At 42.7% G+C, this 23,483-nt stretch overlaps 1 protein-coding gene across 1 annotated transcript in view; it reads right to left on the reverse strand.

Annotated features, from left to right (window-relative positions):
- C2H10orf67 (chromosome 2 C10orf67 homolog) overlaps window positions 1–17,282 on the reverse strand; it is a 122,767-nt gene extending 105,485 nt beyond the window's left edge. The window contains 4 exon segments of the mRNA XM_065400264.1: window positions 4,672–4,746; window positions 5,696–5,839; window positions 12,701–12,821; window positions 17,182–17,282. Coding sequence (XP_065256336.1) covers window positions 4,672–4,746; window positions 5,696–5,839; window positions 12,701–12,821; window positions 17,182–17,282 — 441 coding nt within the window.
- Window positions 17,283–23,483: the final 6,201 nt, after the last annotated feature.

Raw genomic sequence — 23,483 nt, forward strand, 5'->3', positions numbered from 1 at the left:
GGGTGGGAGGTTGAGGCAAATTGCCTGGCCGCTGATTATGCGCAGCCAGACACCAGGGCGGTTAGAAGAGCACAGCAGGGCGCGCTGCACATCATAGAAGCTTTGAAAACCAGTTTCATGACTGGCCAGGCTACGGTGTGAAAGTTCTGTTGGTTTCTCCTCGATAAAAACCCACCCCCTTGGTTCACTCTACTTCCCTGTAAAACAACCGCCCTCCCTCCCCCCTTCGATCACCATTTGCAGAGGCAATAAAGTCATTGTTGTTTCAGATTCATGCATTCTTTATTAATTCGTCACACAAATGGGGGGATAACTGCCAAGGTAGCCTGGGAGGGGTGGGGGAGAAGGGAAGCACCGGGTGGGGTGGGGGAGGAGGGAAGGACAAGGCCACACTGCACTTCACAACTTATTGAATGCCAGCCTTCTGTTGCTTGGGCAGTCCTCTTGGGTGGAGTGGTTGGGTACCCGGAGCCTCCCCACCCCGTGTTCTTGGGTGTCTGGGTGAGGAGGCTATGGAACCTGGGGAGGAGAGCAGTCGGTTACACAGGGGCTGAAGCAGCGGTCTGTGCTCCTCCTGCCTTTCCTGCAGCTCAACCATATGCCGGAGCACATCAGTTTGATCCTCAGCATTGCATCCTGCCTCCTCTCATCACGCTGCCACCACCTATCATCTTGCTCCCGCCACCTCTCCTCTTGCTCCCGCCTCCTGTCCTCGTGTTCATTTTGTGCTTTCCTGGACTCTGACATTATGTGCCTCCATGCATTTTGCTGAGTTCTTTCAGTGCGGGATGACTGCATGAGCTCAGAGAACATTTTCATCATGAGTGCGTTTTTTTGCCTTCTTATCTGCGCTAGCCTCTGGGGGAGCGTTGAAACATTTGCAGCGGCAGGAGGGGAAAAAAAAGGGAGAGTAGTATTTAAAAAGACACATTGTAGAGTACAAGGTCGCATTTTGCCTCTTATATTGAGGGCCTGCCATTTTGGTATGAGAGATCACACACGCAGGGCCGGGCAACAGAATTCGGCTTGCAGGCAGCCATGGTAAGCCACAGTCTTTTGGCTTCTTTATAATATATGGAGATATACCTATCTCATAGAACTGGAAGGGACCCTGAAAGGTCATCGAGTCCAGCCCCCTGCCTTCACTAGCAGGACCAAGTACTGATTTTGCCCCAGACCCCTAAGTGGCCCCCCTCAAGGATTGAACTCACAACCCTGGGTTTAGCAGGCCAATGCTCAAACCACTGAGCTATCCCTTCCTCTTTAACCTTCATAACATGTGGGAACGGTTTCAAACAGCAGTGCCCTCATTTCCCATACCAAGTACCTGTTGGGTTGGCCATTTAAAATGGGTTGGCCATTTAAAAGGAGGGGCTGCGGTTTTCGGGTTAACGTGCAGCAGAAACCCAACTAACACCCCCCCCACACACACACCCCCAAATCTCTTTTCCAGTAGCTGTACTGGCCGCGAATGCATCCCAAGTCTTCAGGGAAAATTAATCATTAAACACGCTTGCTTTTAAACCATGTATTATATTTACAAAGGTACACTCACCAGAGGTCCCTTCTCCGCCTTCAAGATCCGGGAGCCCGCCTTGGGAGGGTTGGGAGGGTATTGGCTCCAGGGTGATAAACAGTTCTCCCCGACAGCCAGGAACAGTTTCTCCGCTTGCTTGCTGTGTGCTATCATCATCCTCATCCCCAAAATCCTCATCCCTGTTGCGTGAGACTCCCCCCTTGCAGGAGTCCACGAACAGGGGTGGGGTAGTGGTGGGGGCACCCCCTAGAATTGCATGCAGCTCATCATAGAAGCGGCATGTCTGGAGGTCTGACCCGGAGCGGCCGTTTGCCTCTTTGGTAGGCTTGCCTCAGCTCCTTAAGTTTCACGCGGCACTGCTGTGGGTCCCTGTTATAGCCTCTGTCCTTCATACCCTTGGAGATTTTTTCAAATATTTTGGCATTTTGTCTTTTGGAACGGAGTTGGGATAGCACGGATTCATCTCCCCATACAGCGATCAGATCCAGTACCTCCCGTTCGGTCCATGCTGGAGCTCTTTTGCTATTCTGGGACTCCATGGTCACCTCTGCTGATGAGCTCTGCATGGTCACCTGTGCTGATCAGCTTGCCACACTGGCCAAACAGGAAATGAAATTCAAAAGTTCCCGGGGCTTTTCTTGTGTACCTGGCCAGTTTGTTCATATAGTCCATAAAATATAGTACTTTAAAGAGGATTCTTTTCAAGTACCTCTAGAAGGAAAGGTTGGAACTGCTTACAACCAGGGCCGGCTCCAGCATTTCTGCCGCCACAAGCAAAAAAAAAAAAGCCAGGATCGCAATCGCGATCGGCGGCGGTAATTGGAAAAAAAAAAGCCGCGATCGGTGGCAGCAGTTCAACGACAGGTCCTTCGCTCCTAGAGGGAGTGAGGGACCTGCTGCCCCCGAATTGCCGCAGGTGCCGCCCCTCTCCCTTGGCTGCCCCAAGCACCTGCTTGTTAAGCTGGTGCCTGGAGCCGGCCCTGCTTACAACTGCCATGTTGAAATCACCATTAGGGAGGATTTTGTGGCTCTTGTAGAAACTTTAAATATTTTGTACTTGATTTTGTAGCAGTTTCATTTTTCAGATGATGGCACTTCATATTATTGTCCAGACATGGTGCAGGAGAGACACAAACTGTCTCTGTCTCTACTCCACCTTAAAATATCCAGGCTGTTGCTAAATTGTGTCACTTCTATCTCTACAACAGCCATCTTTTTCCCACTGCTAAAAATTCCACTAACATAGCTTCCTCCTTTCTGGATCCCTGATTCTCCCCTTGCTTTCCTTTAAGCTATCTAACCCATTGATGCAAACATCTTCTTCTCATGTCCCAAGTTCGTGTCTCCTTTCACATCATATTCAAATGCCTCATTCTCAGGATTTTGGATCTCCACTTCTCTTTATGACTGCTCTTCTTTCCTCCTCTTCACCTTCCTCTGTCCTACTCTCTGTAAACTTCACTTCCTAAATGACTTGATTTCATTCACAACTGCACAGTTTTCCATGTCCCTCTATATGCCTGGAAGAGTCTTCATCCTCTTGTAACCATACATTCTTCCTCCTCCCCTTTAAATATCTCCCCAAAATTTGCCTTTTCCAGATTGTTTTCCATTACTGTTTGCTACGATGCTCCCTGTGCTATGCTATCCACTTGCTGCTATCCACCTGCACCTGACTATGCTATTTTGTACATAAATATGTACTAATATATAAAATAAACAATTATAGTTAAAAATATTGTCCTGTGTCCTACCCACATCCGTAATAAAGCGATCATAAAAAAGATTTTGAAAATACTGACATTGTTTTCTGTAATGATGCAAAAATCACATTTAATTTTTTTCTTTATCTGCAAATCAAAGTTCAATAACTTCCTGGCAGGAATTATTCTTACTGGTAAAATGACATCTAGAAATTTGTGAAATGAGAATTGGTTTGATATCTCAGATCTTTAACTACAGTCTCTAGAGGGCAGTAGAATGTCATTTAGGTCAAGGTCTCCCAACCTTTCCATACTACTGTACCCCTTTAAGGAGTCTGATTTGTCATGCATACCCCCAAGTTTCATCTCACTGAAAAAAATTGATTTAGGTTACTTATGGTCAGTCACCACTTTGTCTGCAATGACAGTTTGAGAGTGGAATTGGTGAGGCGATACCTTTTATTGGAGCAACTTCTGTTGATGAAAGAGACAAGCTTTCTAACTTTATAGAGTCTTATTCAGGTCTGGGAAAGGCACTCAGAGTATCATAATTAAATACAAGGTGGAACACATTGTTTAGCATAAGTAGTTAACGCATATTGTAAGAAACCATTCAATGTGAAGTGGCCTGTTACACCTCTGCAGTAATAGGACAAAATAAAAGATATTACCTCACTTACCTTGTGTCTCTAATATTTTGGGACCAACAGAGCTACAACACTGCAAAATGCACCAGGAAGCTTTTATTTTATCTGCTGCACCACATACAATATTTTCTCTGATTATCACACTTGTATTATGTAACAGAGCTAGTCATACGAGTGGATTTTTCTTTTCATTCAGATGCACTGATGTTTCTTTTCTGATCTGTGGTTACAACGCCAATTTAATAGGCTGTAAAAATGGAAGAATCTGAACTTCCTTTATTAGAAGACACAATATGTTAAAGATTTAAATAATTTTAATTATTCCTTTTTAAGATGTATTCATTTTGTGAATTAAAGCTAAAGTTGGTTTTCCAAAGATTCCATCCTTTAAGAGGCTACCCTGATTTTCTCAGACCTCTTTCTTCAATCCTCAGAAGCTTGCAGGATTAAGCTCTAACCAACTATTTGGGCCCAATTCTGCATTACTTGTGTACCTTGAAGTCAATGCACGGTCAGGCTTTTCAGTAGCTGAGGAACTAATTGTTGTTGCTAAAGTCATTCAAATATTTTTACATAATGTTCATTTTTTCTATTCCTATTCAATATATTGTTTTGGAAGGCTTAATCTTAATATGACACATTCACCAAACAGCTGTATCATATTCTATTTTTTTCAGCTTTGACAATGCACCGGCACTCAAAATGCTGTAGCCTGTAAATAACATGTTATACCACTCTTCAAATCAATGTTATACTGAAAAAAATAATTATAGTTAAAACCCACCTCATAATCTACCCTGAGAACAGCAAGTGCATCACATAGCTGCTGTTGGTAGCTTTGTCGAATTTTGACTTCTTTCTGCAATTCAAATTTTTAATGGATTACTGAAACAGTTATATTGGACTTAAAGAAAAACATTAGTTCTTATTGTTTTTCCACTGAACAAAAGCAAAATGTTGTCCAAATCCTCTGTTCTGGGGGAAAAGTTAATGAGCCAGTGCCCCTATAACTTTTCTGTCCCTTTGTTATTTATATCACTGGTGTATAACGATCTCTCATTTCCACTAAATAATTTTACAGTATACATTTTTATATAAATGGGTTCCAAAGTACTTTAGACACATACATGCTGTTGAAAAGAAACAAACAACGATTACTAAATCTTTCCAAAGGAAATACTCGAAATGCAACCAATATATTTAAAAATATGTACAAGGACTGTACATCTGAAAATGTTTAAAAAGACATACATTTCTCAATTTTAAAATTGTTTTATTATTTATTGTTCATACTGATATCTTGGAAGCTTAAAACTAAACCCCCTTCCTTTACTGTTGTCTTCCCATGCATAAGCATGCACTGGACAGTTACTGTATGGTTCTCCATGAGCATTAGGACATTGGCAATTAGTTTGGTTTGTTAACACAAAGTGTTAAAGCATTTATTTTGGAAGATAATACATACATAAAGAACTGCCTGGACTTTATAAACACATAAGAAAAGAGGTAGGTTAAATCTTAGACCTATAAATTAAAAGGACATTAACGTTGAAAGTTCTCACTATTATAGCACGTTTGTTACTAAATGTTAAGATTTTTTGTAAACATTTTTACATATGTTTATAGGTAGATGTTTTCCATATAACTACCCACTACTTTTTAAACTGCAAATCTTTGGAAATCCACATTCATATTAATCAACATATTTGTGGATTAATTTTATCTTATACTATTACATATCAATAATCTGCCCAAATATAGAGGGTAAATGAATGAGAAATTGACATTTTAAATAGGGTACTCTGTACCTGTTTATGAAAAGCTTCTATGTCTCTCAGTCTGTCATTTATCTGTCTACAGAGACTCGAAGCCTGCTCTTGTATTTTTTCCTCATATTGTGCTTGAAGGATATTTTTATAGATCATAAAATCTTCCTGGATGGAGTCAGTGAACTAAAAATGTAAAGACTGATATTACATATACACTACAAAGGACATTTTTTCTATAATCTTCCCTGCTGATACAAAATAAACTAATCAGAAAGTATTTGTGCTTTAATTATTCTGTTTATGTAAGACATTGGATGAGTGGAAATTTTGTTGACTGAAATACCTTGGCATCCTTCTAAACAGAGGATTACAAAATACTCTATCAGAAAACTTATTGACAAAAATCAAACAACTTAATTACATAAAGCAAACTGTAATTGTCTCTGTAGGGTGAAACATAAATTATAAACAGTTATGAAAACATAAATTATGTGTTGTATTCTCAATGTCACCACTGACAATCTCTGTCACATGCTTTATCATGAACATGATCATTGCTTCATATGATCATTACTGTGGGATGTTAAAAAGCGAAGACTGGCATCAACAATACTGCAAGCACCTTATGGTATGGAAGAATCAGATTCATGATACTGCAATTATATGTCTGCCACTTTGGGTGGAATTAGGCGTGCTCTGAAAATGCCTACTGGCAGGATAGGCAGGGCAACACCTATCTTCACCTGTTAGAGGATAGCACAGAGGGTTAGAAATGACAGGCATCTGGGTGCATGTCCTGGAGCAGAAACTTAGGCTTCTGGGACTTTTACAGAAAAAAAAATTAGGTGCTCAGGAATTTTAGGCACCTCCAGAGTTAGACAGCAGCTGAACAGGGGTTTTAAGGATCTCAGCGGTACTTAAATGTTGGACTTAGGCGCCTAAGTGAGAAATGCAAGTCCTTTTGTGGATCTGGGCCCTAATGATAATCATATATCCTACCTATACTAGTATAATTGCAGATACAACATTATTAACAACATTTATTTTGTCATAGTGCCTAAAAGTCACAGCCAGGCTGGGTCCCATAGTGGTACGCACAACATATTAAATAACAGCTTCTGCCTCAAAGAGCTTCCAGTTTAAAAGACAAGCTATAATAAGGGAACGAAACAAACGAGAAGGCCACAACAGATGGTGGGGGAGACAGGGTACCACATGTAATAAGATGTATGCCATTTTTAGCCATTCCATAGCTGTGGTCAAAACTTGCCACTGCTTAGCCATATTAGGTTGCAGTTTTCTGTATGCTCTAAGGCAGAGACGAGTTTTGAGGAGGGATTTAAAGGAGGACAGGAAGGATAAGACTAAATTGTCAAATGCTTTGAAAAGTAAGGATAAGAAATTAGCATTATGGATTCAATGAAAAGGAATTAAAAAGGGGGGATGATACAGTCAGAGCAATGAGCCAAGTTGATCTTAGTGATTGCATTTTGAATGGACTTGAGAGAGCTGAGGTTGTAGACTTACAGGCCAGAGAGGAGGAGATTGCAGTAGTCAAGGTGCTACATGATCAGGGCTTGGGAAATAATGTTGGTAGTGTGGGCAGGAAGAAAAGGTCAGATCTTGTAGATACTGTGCAAGAAGAAGCTGTAAGATTTAGAAGTGGCCTGGATGTGTGTGGGAGGGGTGGTGGGGGTGAAAGCTCTCTATCAATGGTGGGGTGGAGGGATAGGAGTGGGATTAAAGAGAGCTACTGAGACTCTGTGGGGGATGGGAGTGGGCAGCGAACTCCAGGCTGGGAAGAGGGTCCCAGCTGTTCCTTCCTGCTCTCTGGCCCAATCCTAGGCACCGACGCGGCCACTTCAGCTCCTCCAGGTCCCACTCTCACAGCCACCCCTTCACACACATGTTTTTATATGGGAGAGGAGCCCCCACAATATTTCCACTGCAGAAGCACTAGCTCCCGCTCCCCCTCCCCCTCCCATTTCTGCGCCCCCCCCCTCCTCCTTCCCCCCGCTGTATGGATCAAAGGAAAAGGCCTGAGTCAAAGCAAAAGCCAATACATTAAGGGCTTAAACAACAGGGAATACGGTGATGTTGTCTAATGTGATAGAGAAAGGAGTGAGTGGCGAGGGCTCTGGAGGAAAGATCAGGAGCTCAGTTTTGGCCATGTTATATTTAATTTGTTAGCTGGACACACACTAGGAGATGTCAGAAAGACAGGCTAAGAGTTTAGTTTGGATGGAAGGAGATAAATTCAAAGTAGGGAGTTGTATTTGTGAGTCATCAGCATGAAGATGACAGTCAAATCCTAGCTGGCAGCGAAGGTCACACAAACAGAGTGAAAGGAGAAGGGGGCCAAGAATGGAGTCTACGGGGCTTGAACAGAAAGAAAGAGAAGAAAGGAGGAAGTTCCACTGAATGAGACTCTCAAGGAATGATCCAAAATTTAGGAGAATTAAGAGAGAACAGAGTCACAAAAGCCCAAGGATGACAGTGAGTAATTAATTTGAACTTCCTCTTAAAATGAATAAATACTCATGGAATCAAATCATGAGTGTAATAGAACTTCTACACTACTTGATAATTGCCCTGTTCTGTTCATTCCCTCTGAAGCACCTGGCACCAGCCACTGTCAAAAGACAGGATAATGAGCTAGATGATAATAGCTAGCTCTATTTGCTACCCAAGATCCATAAACCTGGAAATCCTGGACGCCCCATCATCTCAGGCATTGGCACCCTAACATCAGGCTTGTCTGGTTATGTGGACTCTCTCCTCAGACCCTACGCTACCAGCACTCCTAGCTATCTTCGAGACACCACTGACTTCCTGAGGAAACTACAATCCATCGGTGATCTTCCAGAAAACACCATCCTGGCCACTATGGACGTAGAAGCCCTCTACACCAATATTCCACACAAAGATGGACTACAAGCTATCAGGAACAGTATCCCCGATAATGTCACAGCTAACCTGGTGGCTGAACTCTGTGACTTTGTCCTCACCCACAACTATTTCACATTTGGGGACAATATATACCTTCAAGTCAGCGGCAGTGCTATGGGTACCCGCATGGCCCCACAGTATGCCAACATTTTTATGGCCGACTTAGAACAACGCTTCCTTAGCTCTCGTCCCCTAACGCCCCTACTCTACTTGCACTACATTGATGACATCTTCATCATCTGGACCCATGGAAAAGAAGCCCTTGAGGAATTCCACCATGATTTCAATAATTTCCATCCCACCATCAACCTTAGCCTAGATCAATCCACACAAGCGGTCCATTTCCTGGACACTACTGTGCTAATAAGCGATGGTCACATAAATACCACCCTATACCGGAAACCTACTGACCGCTACACTTACCTACATGCCTCTAGCTTCCATCCAGGACACACCACACGATCCATTGTCTACAGCCAAGCTCTAAGATATAACCGCATTTGCTCCAATCCCTCAGATAGAGACAAGCACCTACAAGATCTCTATCAAGCATTCTTAAAACTACAATACCCACCTGCTGAAGTGAAAAAACAGATTGACAGAGCCAGACGAGTACCCAGAAGTCACTTCCTACAAGACAGGGCCAACAAAGAAAATAACAGAACACCACTAGCTGTCACCTTCAGCCCCCAACTAAAACCTCTCCAGCGCATCATCAGAGATCTACAACCTATCCTGAAAGATGATCCTTTACTCTCACAGATCTTGGGAGACAGACCTGTCCTCGCTTACAGACAATCCCCCAACCTAAAGCAAATACTCACCAGCAACCACACATCACTGAACAAAAACACTGACCCAGGAACCTATCCTTGTAACAAAGCCCGATGACAACTCTGTCCACATATCTATTCAAGTGACATCATCATAGGGCCTAATCACATCAGCCATACCATCAGGGGCTCGTTCACCTGCACATCTACCAATGTGATATATGCCATCATGTGCCAGCAATGCCCCTTTGCCATGTACATTGGCCAAACCGGACAGTCTCTACGCAAAAGAATTAATGGACACAAATCTGACATCAGGAATCATAATACTCAAAAACCAGTGGGAGAACACTTTAACCTGTCTGGCCATTCTATGACAGACCTGCGGGTGGCTATCTTAAAACAGAAAAACTTCAAAAACAGACTCCAACGAGAGACTGCTGAGCTGGAATTGATATGCAAACTAGACACAATCAACACAGGATTAAATAAAGACTGGGAATGGCTGAGCCATTACAAACATTGAATCTATCTCCCCTTGTAAGTATTTTCACACTTGCTTCTTATCAAACTGTCTGTACTGAGCCATCTTGATTATCACTTCAAAAGTTTTTTTTTTCTCTTACTTAATTGGCCTCTCAGAGTTGGTAAGACAACTCCCACCTGTTCATGCTCTCTGTATGTGTGTGTATATATATCTCCTCAATATATGTTTCACTCTATATGCATCCGAAGAAGTGGGTTGTAGCCCACGAAAGCTTATGCTCTAATAAATTTGTTAGTCTCTAAGGTGCCACAAGTACTCCTGTTCTTTTTGAGCTAGATGAATCATTGGTCTAACCCAATATGGCCATTCGTATGGTTATTATTTATGTTCTTACAGTGCTTAAAATGTAAGAAGGCATGATTCTGATCATTCAGTTGACTGACTAAAGAACACTACTACTTAATAAGAAAAGTTAACATTTTGAATGACAGAAGAATCAGGAGAATAAGAGGGTTACAACTAAAAGTTGTGGCAGTGGTATTATAAAGGCACTCACATGCTATGCACCTTTGTGTTCATGTAAGATAGAAATTGTTTATTTCAATCAGAAACACGAACAGACTTGATCAAAATAAGAGGAAAGCACTGTTTGATAATTATATAAAATCATTTTAAAACTTACCAGCTATTTGGTGCAATAGTCTTCCGCAATAATCACAGCAGGTTAATACATTGTATTTAAAACATAGCCTTATTTATGTCATAGGTATTTTTAGTAAAAGTCATAAAGAGGTCATGGCCCGAAACAAAAATTCATGGCCCGTGACCTGTCCATGACTTGTACTATATACCCCTGACTAAATCCTGGGTGCTCTGGGGAAGGGGGCGGGTGGGTTGCTTGGGGGTGGGGTAGCCCGGGGTGCCACAGGTGGGGGGCAGGTGGCAGTGGGCAGCCTGGGACCCCCGCAGCTGCTGGGGGTGGGGGAGGCAGCGACACATGGCCTGGTCTGCTGCCAGTGCAGCCCAGGGAGTGGGCAGTGGCACATGGCCCCGGGACCCCCACTGCTGCTGCAGAACTCAGGGAGGTCCCGGAAAGTCACGGAATCTGTGACTTCCGTGACAGACTCGCAGACTTAATTATAAAGTATCTCCTTCCCTCAGTTTTAAATTTGTAGCATTTTAAATGAATGAAAAATGTGAAAAAATAATAAATAGGGATATCTCAGTAACTTTCTTCATACTACACCTCTACCTCGATATAACGCTATCCTCGGGAGCCAAAAAAAAATCTTACCGTGTTATAGGTGAAACCGCATTATATTGAACTTGCTTTGATCCACCGGAGTGCGCAGCCCCCCCCCCCCCCGAGCACTGCTTTACCACGTTATATCCGAATTCATGTTATATTGGGTCGCGTTATATCGAGGTAGCGGTGTATTTTGTAATATGGGTTCGTTAGACATGAATTTGTTAGAGACGGGCTTGTTTTAATCCAATATTAAGTGTATTTATCCAAATATTTTATTTTTAAATATTTTAAATATTGGTGCTTCTACCAAAATCACAGTAGCAAACTGAAAGAAGACCTTAGTTACAACCAACCTTTCTCTACCAAGTTGATTTGAATATTATATTCCTATTTAATTCATCACATAATTGTTTTATACATAATCTTTTTAAAGTAAGGGTATGGCACTATTTTACACAAGCTACTTTCCTGTATATTGTGACAAAGTTCCTCCTCTATCTTGGTGGGTCCTGCACTTATTAGTGGATTTTCTTGCCTCAGAGATTCACCATGTGGGTTGGGGAACAGCCCAGAGACCTTCCCCTCTGGAAGAACCCACAGTCCAGGTCAATTGGGAGGTTTGGGGGGAACCTGGGCCTGCCCTCTACTCCGGGTTCCAGCCCAGGGCCCTGTGGACTGCAGCTGTCTATAGTGCCTCCTGTAACAGCTGCATGACAGCTACAACTCCCTGGGCTACTTCCCCATGGCCTCCTCCAAACACCTTCCTTATTCTCACCACAGGACCTTCCTCCTGGTGTCTGATAATGCTTGTGCTCTTCAGTCCTCCAGCAGCACACACTCTCAGCTCCTTGCACCTCTTGCTCCCAGCTCCTCACACTCGCACCACAAACTGAAGTGAGCTCCTTTTTAAAACCCAGGTGCCCTGATTAGCCTGCCTTAATTGATTCTAGAAGCTTCTTCTTAATTGGCTCCAGGTGTCCTAATTAGCCTGCCTGCCTTAACTGGTTCTAGCAGGTTCCTGATTACTCTAGTGCAGCCCCTTCTCTGGTCACTCAGGGAACAGAAAACTACTCATCCAGTGACCAGTATATTTGCCCTCTACCAGACTCCTGTACCCCACTGGTCTGGGTCTGTCACAATATACATACATACATACATAGCCAAATTCACAGGTAGTATTAATGGAGCTGGGCCTATTTATTCCAGTGCTAAACTTCTCTTCTAGAGTCCTGGGCATTAATATAAAGGTTTACCGTTTAAGTTTTAAAGTCTTCACTTATGTGCATTCTCTGCTCACCATGTTTAAACTTTTTCCTTTTTTTATATGTTTGTTCAATCTTCACATGGATCAATCTCCACACTCTGATGAGTGTAACCAAACTGTCTAGTCTTTTATTCAGCTATTCCTATTTAATATAAATGTGAGTTATTGGCATATTTTAATGGAGAACTGAGATTTATGTAAGCTTAAATGAAACAACCATAACAGGACAGAAAATAACAAAGGGTAAAGATGACTTTGACAGAGGATTTTTCCTACAACATGGTGAAGAATATCTTGAGACATATCCAAGAAGCTCTCTTACCTGGACTAGGGCTTGTGTAGTAGTAGTAAGCTCCTTTAGTTCTACTATTTCTTTGATATCTGTTTGAGTGGCATGATCTGTGATAAAATAGCCTACTTTTAAGTCATCTGAAATGGAAGGCCTACAAAAAAAAAGTTTTTTCATTGAAGAAAGATTACTAAATTAATTAGTCAGGTAAGGCAATTTAACTTTAAGAACTGAAATTCAAAACAGTAGTGATCATCCAAAGGACATATGTCTTATTGTTTTACTTACGGTACCTATCTAAGATAACAATTGGGCATCATTTGGGAAAATGGAGTTAGAAGTGTACTTACAATCTGTTTTCCCTTGTAATTTTTGTTTAATAAAGAGAAGTGTTTCTGATCAGATATTCAGATATAAACAAACTTCAGAACAAACTTACCGTTATTTTAAACACTATAGGAAGAGAATGCAGAGAGGAAATAATGTATTTTGTGACCATTTTTCTATACACAACACTAATAATCTTTCATATAGTTCAGGAGATCATATTTAATTTTAGAGTTGGGTGGGAACTAGATTTTCTGTTTCCTGGAAAAATATTTTTTTTCTATTTGAGACAGAACAAAAATAAATTTTGAAATTTCTCACAAAACAAAATTCTGAAAAAAAAATTAATTTCAGGTCAAAGTGTTTTGTTTAGATGTTATATTCCAATTTTGGCATTTTAAATCTTATTTAGAATATTTTTTAAAACCCTCAAAGTTGTTTTGAAACAAAATATATAAATATTCTGTTCTGAAAATGTCAAAATATGTTTCAACATTATTGGGACAACAGGCTAGGTCAAATTCTGTTGTCCCGCATCCCAAGAAAGCCAAAAACAGTTTAGACAAGTGAAATGTAATTGCTGCCTTGTTCACAACCTGCTGACCTACACTTCAATAATTCTTGGATGCACTGACTGATTCCTATGTCCAACCTGAGGATGAAGTGACAATTTCCTTGTAAATGTCACTGAACTACATAAGTAGATTATACCTGCCTGCTTCAACTGCTTTGCTAAATCCCTCCTCTGGCGCCACTTAGCCAGTTGAGCCTCAGACTACGCTTCAGGAACAGTGCATGTGGCTAATCGTGCTAGGAAAAAAACTAATTATATTCTTGAGGGACAACCAAATTGGACATCCAGGTTATTCTTGGACAAGTCACTTTAAAAATATTAAGGTGCTGGGGAGGGAAGATTTGCTAGCCTGAGGACAAAGAATCTGTCAGTTAAAACTCTATGGGAGAGGACCAAGTCTATTCATGTTTATACAGTACCTAACAGAAAGTGGTTTGAATTGTGTCTTTTCTCTCTCCTTCATAAAGGGTAATAGAACAACATTCTTCCAGAAAGTGTTCCAAATGAGATCCTCTTTACAATGCTATCATTACAAATGTCAGCCTGTCAAGCACTTTGACCCACCAACCATAATGTGCCAAGTACTATTAACATGTTCAACAGACAAACTTTAGGGCTAATCCCAGTTCTGTCACGGATTCATTATTTGGCCTCTGACAACTCATATAATCTTTGTCTCATATTCCCCATGGGACTGAGAGTCAAGCACTCTAGTTCTAATCCTGACTTTGCCACTCACTACCCCAAGACAAGTCACTTAACCCTTCCAGGTCTCATTTTCCACATCTGTAAAACTGAGATCGTTACCATTTCCTGTGAGGATTGGATTTAAGAATTCATTTGTTTATTTCAAAAGCATTACAAAAAATATCAAATTTCAAACCAAGTGAATGGAGTTAAGAACCTATTTCATGTTTAACAAAAACACTTAAAAAACTAAACTTTTTTCACACCTGCTAATACAACATGGGTGCTGTAGAAAGAGAGATTACTAGGACAAATAATTTGCTGCATGAAACAGCATTACAGCTTCAAAATAGTATGAAATCTTGTTTTAGTTATACACTGACTCTTCAAATTCAACTCCTCTTAATTTGCCCTGACACAACCCTTCACAGTTACAAGAATTCACATTAATTCTTAGTATGTAGTGATGAACCTAAAACTTTGGACAGGATTTTCAAAAGTGCCTACATAACGTAGGTGCACCAATCCCTTTGACTTTCAATAGTATTTGGGTGCCTGAACCATGTAGGTAGCTTTGAAAATCCCACCTCTCTCTAACTACGCCATTGTTTTAAAAAAATGACTACTCACTGTCATCTTAATAAAATTCTATGATTAGAAGAACATGCCAAGTTTGGACTAGTAAGCTCTAGCTAGAAATGTAGCAAGTCCTTTGCCTGATAGACTGTTGAAGAAACTTCTGTTCTTCAACAATTTCCATGAGAGATAATGTGAAACACAGCCATATATGGTCAAGTAGTCCACAGGAGTCAGGAACATCCCAGAAGACAGAAGCTGAAAAGCAAAAGCTATGACCAAGAGTCTACCACAAAACTCTGTATAAGACATCCAGTTTTATGATGTGACAATGTTTTTAGTTTTAAGTTGGTTATTAGGTTTAGCTACTTATCCCTTAATTGGAAACGTGCTTAAACTGATCAGTATAGATTAGAGAAAAGGCTATATTCAAATTACTTAATTCATAAAGAAAAAGCCTCAGAACAGGTTTGAAAGCATTTAGAGAGAACCATTTTGTGACTCTTAAAACATTTTGTTTACAGGCACAGAACATCATAACCTTGAAGTATTAAAGTGACACAAAAATGAATGATGTAAATAACTGAATTTTATTTGTTCAGCTGATTACCCCTTTTTGCTTTGTCATTTTTCTTATAATTCCAATAAACCTAGGTACATAAACAGATTCTGAGTAACATACGCAACCCCTCATCTAGAATTTAGAGTAACAGATTTGACACTAGCACAGTTCAATATATAAACAAGGATACAAGTGGCTAAAACATCAGTTTTATATTTGAAAGACTGCCCCAAACACTCACTCCATCAGCAGAATGCCCACTAGCATCTTAATGGGATCCAGAATCAGGACTGAAGCAGGGTGAAAGAGTACTATGCACACTTCTCCCACATGCACCACTGCTCAGACGGTCAAATGCATATTACAGGATTTTTGTCTCCTAAAAACATAAACTATTATTTTAGCCACTACTGGAGGCAGGACTTGATGGGATGGTCCCAAAATGGCAATACTCAGCTTCCTACTGAATCACTGGGCAACACTTCCTATCACACATATTCTTTAACTGTTGCTAAGTCAGATCCTACTTATCTTTTGACATTTGAAAGGATCAGAACATAAGGATGGGGAGGGGTAAAATTTTCATTTTCTTTGAGGAAAAAAAGATATGGTATCTACCTCACACACAGAAGCTCTTTAGTCATACCAAAATAATACTACGTTGAGGAACATTGCACAATGGGTGTCAAGCAATAGTAGGCACAACTCCTTGTAATTTTTAAATCTTACACAAATATGAATAAAGCATTATGAAACAAAGATGTAAGAATAAGGTCACGTACTGCCAAGGACTGATTTAAAAGCTATTTTCGGGTCACATAATAACAGTACAGAGGGGTGAGTTAATATAATTTAAAGTAATCTTCAGTTGTCATTTTAGAAGAATGGGTCCATGAGGGTGAATTGGTATTGCTTAAAAATAGCTAGTTGGTATTTTTAATTTGATAGGATTTCTCACAACCACAGAGAGCAGATGTACAATCCTCTGGCTTGAAACTCCAACTAAACAAGTTACTGCATTCCCTGAAGGGGCTCTTCAAAAAGGCCTTTGGAAAGAGGAGCATTAAAAAAACAACAACAAGCAGTTCCTGTGTTATAAAAACCTTCAAGGCTAATCCTCAAAGTTTCACAACTGTTTTTTTAAGCATAGACAGTACAAATATTGCTAGTATCAAGGTGCCCTACGTCCCCTACTCAACAGTTGGAGGGAGTAAGGCTAGGTACAACAAGGCACCACTTCCACCAAACAAGGTAGCAGCTCTTGCTGTTCCTGCCACAATGAAGAGCCAGATGCTCTCCTCCTGTCTCCCTGGCCTTCCTTGGTCCCCAAGTCCTCTCCACCCACCAGCTTCCCCCTTCCAGCTCCCCCGCCTACCTCAGCTGCCCCAGCTCCTCCCCCCTCCAGTTCCCCCGCCTACCTCGGCTGCCCCAGCTCCCCCCCTCCAGCTCCCCCGCCTACCTCACCTGCCCCAGCTCCGCCCCCTCCAGCTCCCCCAGCTCCGCCCCCTCCAGCTCCCCCCCCTCCAGCTCCCCCGCCCACCTCGGCTGCCCCAGCTCCTCCCCCCTCTAGCTCCCCCGCCCACCTCGGCTGCCCCAGCTCCTCCCCCCTCCAGCTTCCCCGCCTACCTCGGCTGCCCCAGCTCCGCCCCCTCCAGCTCCCCCGCCTACCTCGGCTCCTCCCCTTCCAGCTCCGCCCCCTCCAGCTCCCCCGCCTACCTCGGCTCCTCCCCTTCCAGCTCCGCGTGTTCACCCCACAGAGGTGCCAGCCCCGTCCCGTGATTCTCTTACCGGCAGTCGGCCTCCAGCTCCTCCAGGCAGCAGGGAAGCGCCAGGAGCTCTAGGATGTGCGGGGACAGGCTGAGCTTCCGCCCGACCGACAGGCTGCTCATGGCTGGGCGCGGAGGCTCCTGCCTCGTCTCCACTAGGGAGTCGAGGAGCGCCGCAAGAAAGGAGCTAAGCGTCCGATACCATGGCAACTAGCGCCTCGCCCCACCTCCTGAAGACATTATTGATTGGAGGCCGGAGACGCGACGTCACTTCCGGTAACAATTTGGGGAGAGTGGAGAAGGGGCTGCCGAAGAAGTCACACTCTGAGCAGCGGTGATGCAATCTGTGGAAATCCCCTCCTAGCTGCTAAATTCCCGCACTTCACCCCACATAGTTACTCCCCCACCCCCTCCGGGACACCCGTAATAACCCCGCCCCACAGACGTCCACCAGCCTTTCCATTTAACCTCAGTGACGTCAGGCAACGCAGGACACCTGCCAGCCTCTCCACACCAACCAGATTCCAACTCCTCCTCCTGCAGTGACACCACTCCCATCTATCTGCCTCCACTTTCCAGTGACCTCTTTATACCTGCCAGCCCTCCCTCCGAGGAACACTCCGGCCATATAACCTTCCTCTTCTAGTGTCCACCCTACAACTAACCATAGCTCCCACCAACTTTGCCACCTACCCTCCTCTCACCCACTGATACCCACCAGCCTACCAAAACTCAGCTGCTTCCCCCTCCCACTTATGTGCTTCACCCACCAAGCCACCCACAAAAGCCCCATATCCCCAAAGATGAACACAAACACCTCCCATTCAAGGGCTTACCCCCAGCAACACACATCAACCCTTCCAACCAGCCCCCTCCCCAACAGTGACACTCATTACCTTCTTCTAATCACATTCCCTCCCTCCACAGCAACACCCACCAGACCCCCTCCTCCAGTGATATCTACCTTCCCACTCATGTGCTTCCCACTTCCAGTGACACCCATAGGCACGCGCACTCAGCTGCCAACTAAACACAAGCATCTACCATTTGAGCTAAAGGACAAACACTGTCAGCTGTGCTAAGACTAGGGTTTATGTCTTTGGAACAGGTATTTGAATGTTATTGTCACAAATATTTGAGCAAGTTTGACGTGCCACATACTAGGGGCAATGGTATATGTTAACCAGTATGTATATATTATTTCCAGTTAAGTAAAGACATTTATCCTCTAGTAGCTAGAATTCATAGGAGTTCAGATCCATCAGTTTGGCCCTAATGATAATGCCAATGACAGTGGCTGCACATTGGGGACAGAACAGATGTACATACATGTTATGTAGTATTAAACAGTAAAAGTAGTATATGATGTTATTTATTTTATAGTGCTCAGAAATGTGCTAGGCTTTTCACAGAAGAGTTGCCTGTTCCAAAGAACTTACAATATTAATAGTGAGCATGACAGGTTTGTGAAGTTATGACTTACACCCAGAAGGAAGGGGTGAGGAAAACATAGTAACCATCTTAAGCTTGGTTTTAGGCATACACATGTTTTGATTATTAAAATATATTGCAAACACTGCTTGTAGGCAGTGTTCAGAAATGGGTATTTTCAAGTGACTTCAATGAGGTGATGGTGGAGCCTTGACAGACAAATTTTAGAAGGTTGTTCCAAGAATAAGCATTACCATGAAAGGATATAAGAATAAATGGGTATCAAGACTGGCATAATTAGCAGAGGGGAATGTAAAAGTAGACCAGATCAGAGATGTAGATAGAGGCTGCACTATTTTGGACCTTGAAAATAAGGATGGAAGTTTGAACTTGGTGCACAATGCAGTGGGAGCCAGTGAAGCATCTCAAAGAGTGGTGTTGTGGTTACAGGGAAGAAGTGGGGGATTATTCTAGTAGCAGTAAATTTAAAACCAATCTTGTATTCCTCCATTTTTTTTTTTGGAAAAACTGAGATGAGAAGATGGCTAACTCATTCTTTAAATATATCCCACCTTGACCTTAGCAATCAGAAGGAAACGTGGAAGGAGAAGCAAAAAGATTTGGTACCTGCCTACATGTTGGAGGAAAAGGAATAAAAAATGCTCCCCAGATTATGAAGTTGGATGATGGGGAGGATGAAAATATTATCAACCGTTATGGATAATGGAGGTAGTAGAATACACATTTTCATTGTAATAACTATTTATTTTTATATTCCAGATTTTAAACTGTTGATAGATGGAGGAGCATTTCATCTTGTGTTAAGTGCTCTTTAGACTTCCTTACAGTTCCCCACTTGACAGAAGTACATCAGATAGTATGGGTTAATTGGAAAATGTGTGAAGTATAATATTAGATTTGTAGTGCCTTTCATTCCTAATAATACCAAAACATTTTGCATCTAAAAATCACTTCAGCTTCCCTTGAATTCACACCATTTGTGGGATGGAAAGCAGCAACTGTTTAACAATATCTCAACACTACACAATTTTTAAGGAAAAGAATTGAAGAACCACTTAAATATAGGGTTGGAGAGATTAGATTTTTATCAGTAAATGTTGGTAAACGTTGATTTCACTATGCATACACAAATGAACAAAAATATTTCCATCTATAATAAATGCTTAAACATAAATATAGAAATACCTGTCAAAATTATAAAAACATAAAAATTGAATTCTGCCAAGCCTACTTATCTCATAGAAACCATAGGGACTTTTTATATAGGCAGAATGTTATTACTCAAATATATTACATTTGTCAGGATTAACAACCCTGTCCTTACAAACAACATGTCATAGAATCTTTATTGACCAGGAGTGGTCAGCACCTTGGTTTTCTTTGTTCTGAATAAGTCACTATTTCTAATATTTTGAGTGGTAAATGTGCATGTGGTCATCATTTTAGGGGTTCATTTTCAAGTCTTCATGCACCTAGGTTTTCAATCATGAGAATAATTGACTGGATTGTCATATGTAATCTAGGCAATACTTCATTTTAAAAACACAAATATGTGGAAAGAGGTACAAAAAAGTCAAATTAAATATAAAACATAAGCCTTATGTTATCTTGAGCTCAGGTATGATGAGACAAAGCTGTGACTATTATGGTGGTGGTATTATTCTAAATACAATTGGTAATGAACGATAAGGAATTTTGGAAGGAGATTTCACACTACACAACCTGAATCACTATTTGGCATCTTCATACATTGCTGTTTACTTCCACTCAGTACTGAATGCGAAGTTATATTGTTAAGTGGTATACCTATTGAATAATAGTTTGAACTGGTTTGTTATAACTCTCAGCTATTCAGCCTTAGAAATATTTGAGATTAGGAGGATGATAGAGAAAACTGAGTAAAAAGCAGAAAGTGGTGCTTTGTTTAAAAAGGGCATCAGTGAAACCTTTCCTGTGGGACATTCTCCACCAATAAAAGTCTATATAGCAGTGCATTTTGTTCTAAGGAGAGCTGCCTTCTCTCCTTCAAGAGCAGGAGGCCTTGCTGTAATTGGTAATGGGACGGGGCAAAAAAGCATCAAATGAAAAAGGAAAATTTGACATAATTATGCTTGTGATGTATGGGTATGGGTTTCTTTGAGGAGTTTGGTTTTAAATCACAGCTTTCTTAATCCTATATTTAGTTTGGTTACAAAGTTCATTAGGGAATTTAGTGTACTAATAAGAAGTGTGTAACAAGTTCTTCAAATATGTGTCACTATGGATTCTACTGTAGGTGTGCATGCACCTCCTCATGCACACAAGCTCAGAATGTTTTGAATACTAGCATCTGGCAGAGCTGTGCATAAAGGGCGGAGTGGTCTTGACCCTCCCTCAGTTCCTGTTTACCACCTGTGACAAGGAGATGGAATCTGGACTGTGTCTGACCTGTTCCTGAACTTCAGATCTCTGTTTCGGTGAAGAAACCATCTTTAATTCTTTGCATTAAAACTTTGATTAGACTTTTGGGCATTCCCCCCCACAAAAAAAACCGAGCAGGATGAGACTGTTTGGACCAACTGCTAACTATGGTGAACTTGAACCCCACTGGGTGTAAATCCTGTCCTCCTTTTGATGCCTGAATGCCCTGAATAGATGGACACTGCAGATGCCTGGTCTGGATCAGGGAGGGTCACATCCCCAACTAGTGTTCCTTCTGCCACTCATTCTGTTCCTGCACCAAAAATCCCAAGATTTGAGGCTCAAGATGCACCTCTTGGAGAAATGCATGAAGGGAGCATCCGATCTAAGAGCAGAGACACTCTCCCTCCCAGAACCAAGAAAACTGTCTTCGTCAAGTGCCCCAACTACTAGACACTCCACCTCAGGTTTGAGCAGGGAGAAGAAGCCAAAAAGGCACCTAGACTATTGGGACCAAAACCAATATCCCTGATGCTGATCATGCCAACCTCGGTACACAGAGAGAAGGGCACTCCCACATCGAGCACAAACACAGCATGGAGCAGTCAGTGCAACCATCCTACAGAGAGGACTCAAAGCTCAGAGAGAAGCCCCTGAAGTCCTCAGAATTGACAAGGGATAGCGCCAAGGCACCAGCAACAAAAAAGACCCAGGAGATGGTTGCACCAGTACAGACATCAACAGCAAGATTTATGCCAGTATCAACTCTAGAACTGGAACACTTCCCAGCATAGGTGCCCACTTTCTAATGTGCCCGGTGGGCGCTCCCACCCAACTCTGCCCCAGACCGTACTCCACCCCTTACCCCAAGACCCCACCCCCTCTCTGCATCTTCCCACCCCGCCCGCACCCCACCATTTCATGCCCTGTTCCCATGAGCACGCCCCACCCTCGTTCCTCCCCCTCCCCCCCCCCAGTGCCTGCTGCATGGGGTGGAACAGCTGATCATGGCAGGCAGGAGGCACTGGAGGGGAAGGGAAGGTGCTGATAGGGGGACTGCCAGTGGATACTAAGTACCCACCATTTTTTTACATGGGTGCCCCAGCCTATGCCCCACGTTTCATTTCCTGCTTTGAGAGTCCTCATTTACCATGGGCTTCAAACTGCAAGGGAGGATTGGGGCCACTCCACCCTTTATGCCCTTGTACGGGAACACAAGGAGGCTCAGAGTGATGCATGGCCGGGACAGACATTGCTGTTTCCAAGCTCAGGCACTTGAGGTGCATCCGTATCTACAGTGGGATCCACACTGACTACAAAATCTTGAAAAAACAGTTACTGTAGAGTAAATAACCATTCTTTTCAAATCTATGAGGATTTTAATCTGTCTACTAACACTGAGGATAGAGACCTACAGCACTTTGCTTAAGATGCCTTTCATAATGTCTCATGCATTCTCCCTTGTGATTACAGGATGGTCTTTATTATTCTAATTAATACATTTGGATTAAATAACCTGATGTTTAGCACCTAATTACTGACTGCAGTCATAGTAATCTGTTCTGTTTAGAACTTGTTTTGCTGTATGGCCTGGGGAAAATTCAGGTCAGGTTTGCTATTGAATTTATGACAGTAGTCATGCGCCATTTTTTTCTGTTTTTATTGGTCAATGTAACAGTGCCGGACTCACCACAGCAGCACCGCCTGCTGGTTGGTTAGGGAATTAGCTCTTTCAGCAGCATACCTTCATTAGTGGTGTTTCACCCTCTTACTTTCTCAGTCTCCACCATCCTCACCGTCGGACCCCCATCACTCCCGGACCGCAACGTACGCTTCTGGACACTGCCCTCCAGCTATGCCCGCTGTGCTGGCTCTCCCCACCTTCCGGGGGACTGGCAGCTTCTGGTTCTATCACTTGCTTCAGTGTTCTCACTGCAGTCCTCAGTCTAGCAGCAAACTGCAGTCTAGCACCTTCCTCTAACAGCAAACTGCAGTCTGGCTTAGCCACTCTCATTACTGGCAAGTAGAGGGAAGGGGGAGCCCAGGCCCACCTGCTACTCTGGGCCCCGACCCAGGGACCCTCTAGCGGCAGCCACTTACTTCCCTCCTCCAACTCTCCTCTACTGCATGCTTCCCTGGGCCACTTCCCCATAACCTTCTCTGCCCCTTTGTGTCAGGGCCCCAGTCTGGCAGTCGTCAGTCTAGAGCCTCTGCTGACCATACCCCGCTCTGCTCTGTCTTAGGTGCTTCTCTCGAAGAGCCAGTTCTTCTCCCTTTGCCCTTCAGAGAGAAACTCAGCTCCTCTGTGCCCTGCAGCCTTCTTATAGGGCCCAGCCTGGCCCTGATAGGCTGCTTTCAACCCTCCATTTGACTGGCTCCCAATAAGCCCTTCCAGGATTGGCTGGGACTCTGCACAGCCTCTCTGGCTTGCTTTAACCCCTTCCATGCCCGAATGGGGCAGCTGCCCCACTA

Source organism: Emys orbicularis, chromosome 2 (genome assembly GCF_028017835.1).
Source record: "Emys orbicularis isolate rEmyOrb1 chromosome 2, rEmyOrb1.hap1, whole genome shotgun sequence".
Lineage (NCBI taxonomy): Eukaryota > Metazoa > Chordata > Testudines > Emydidae > Emys > Emys orbicularis.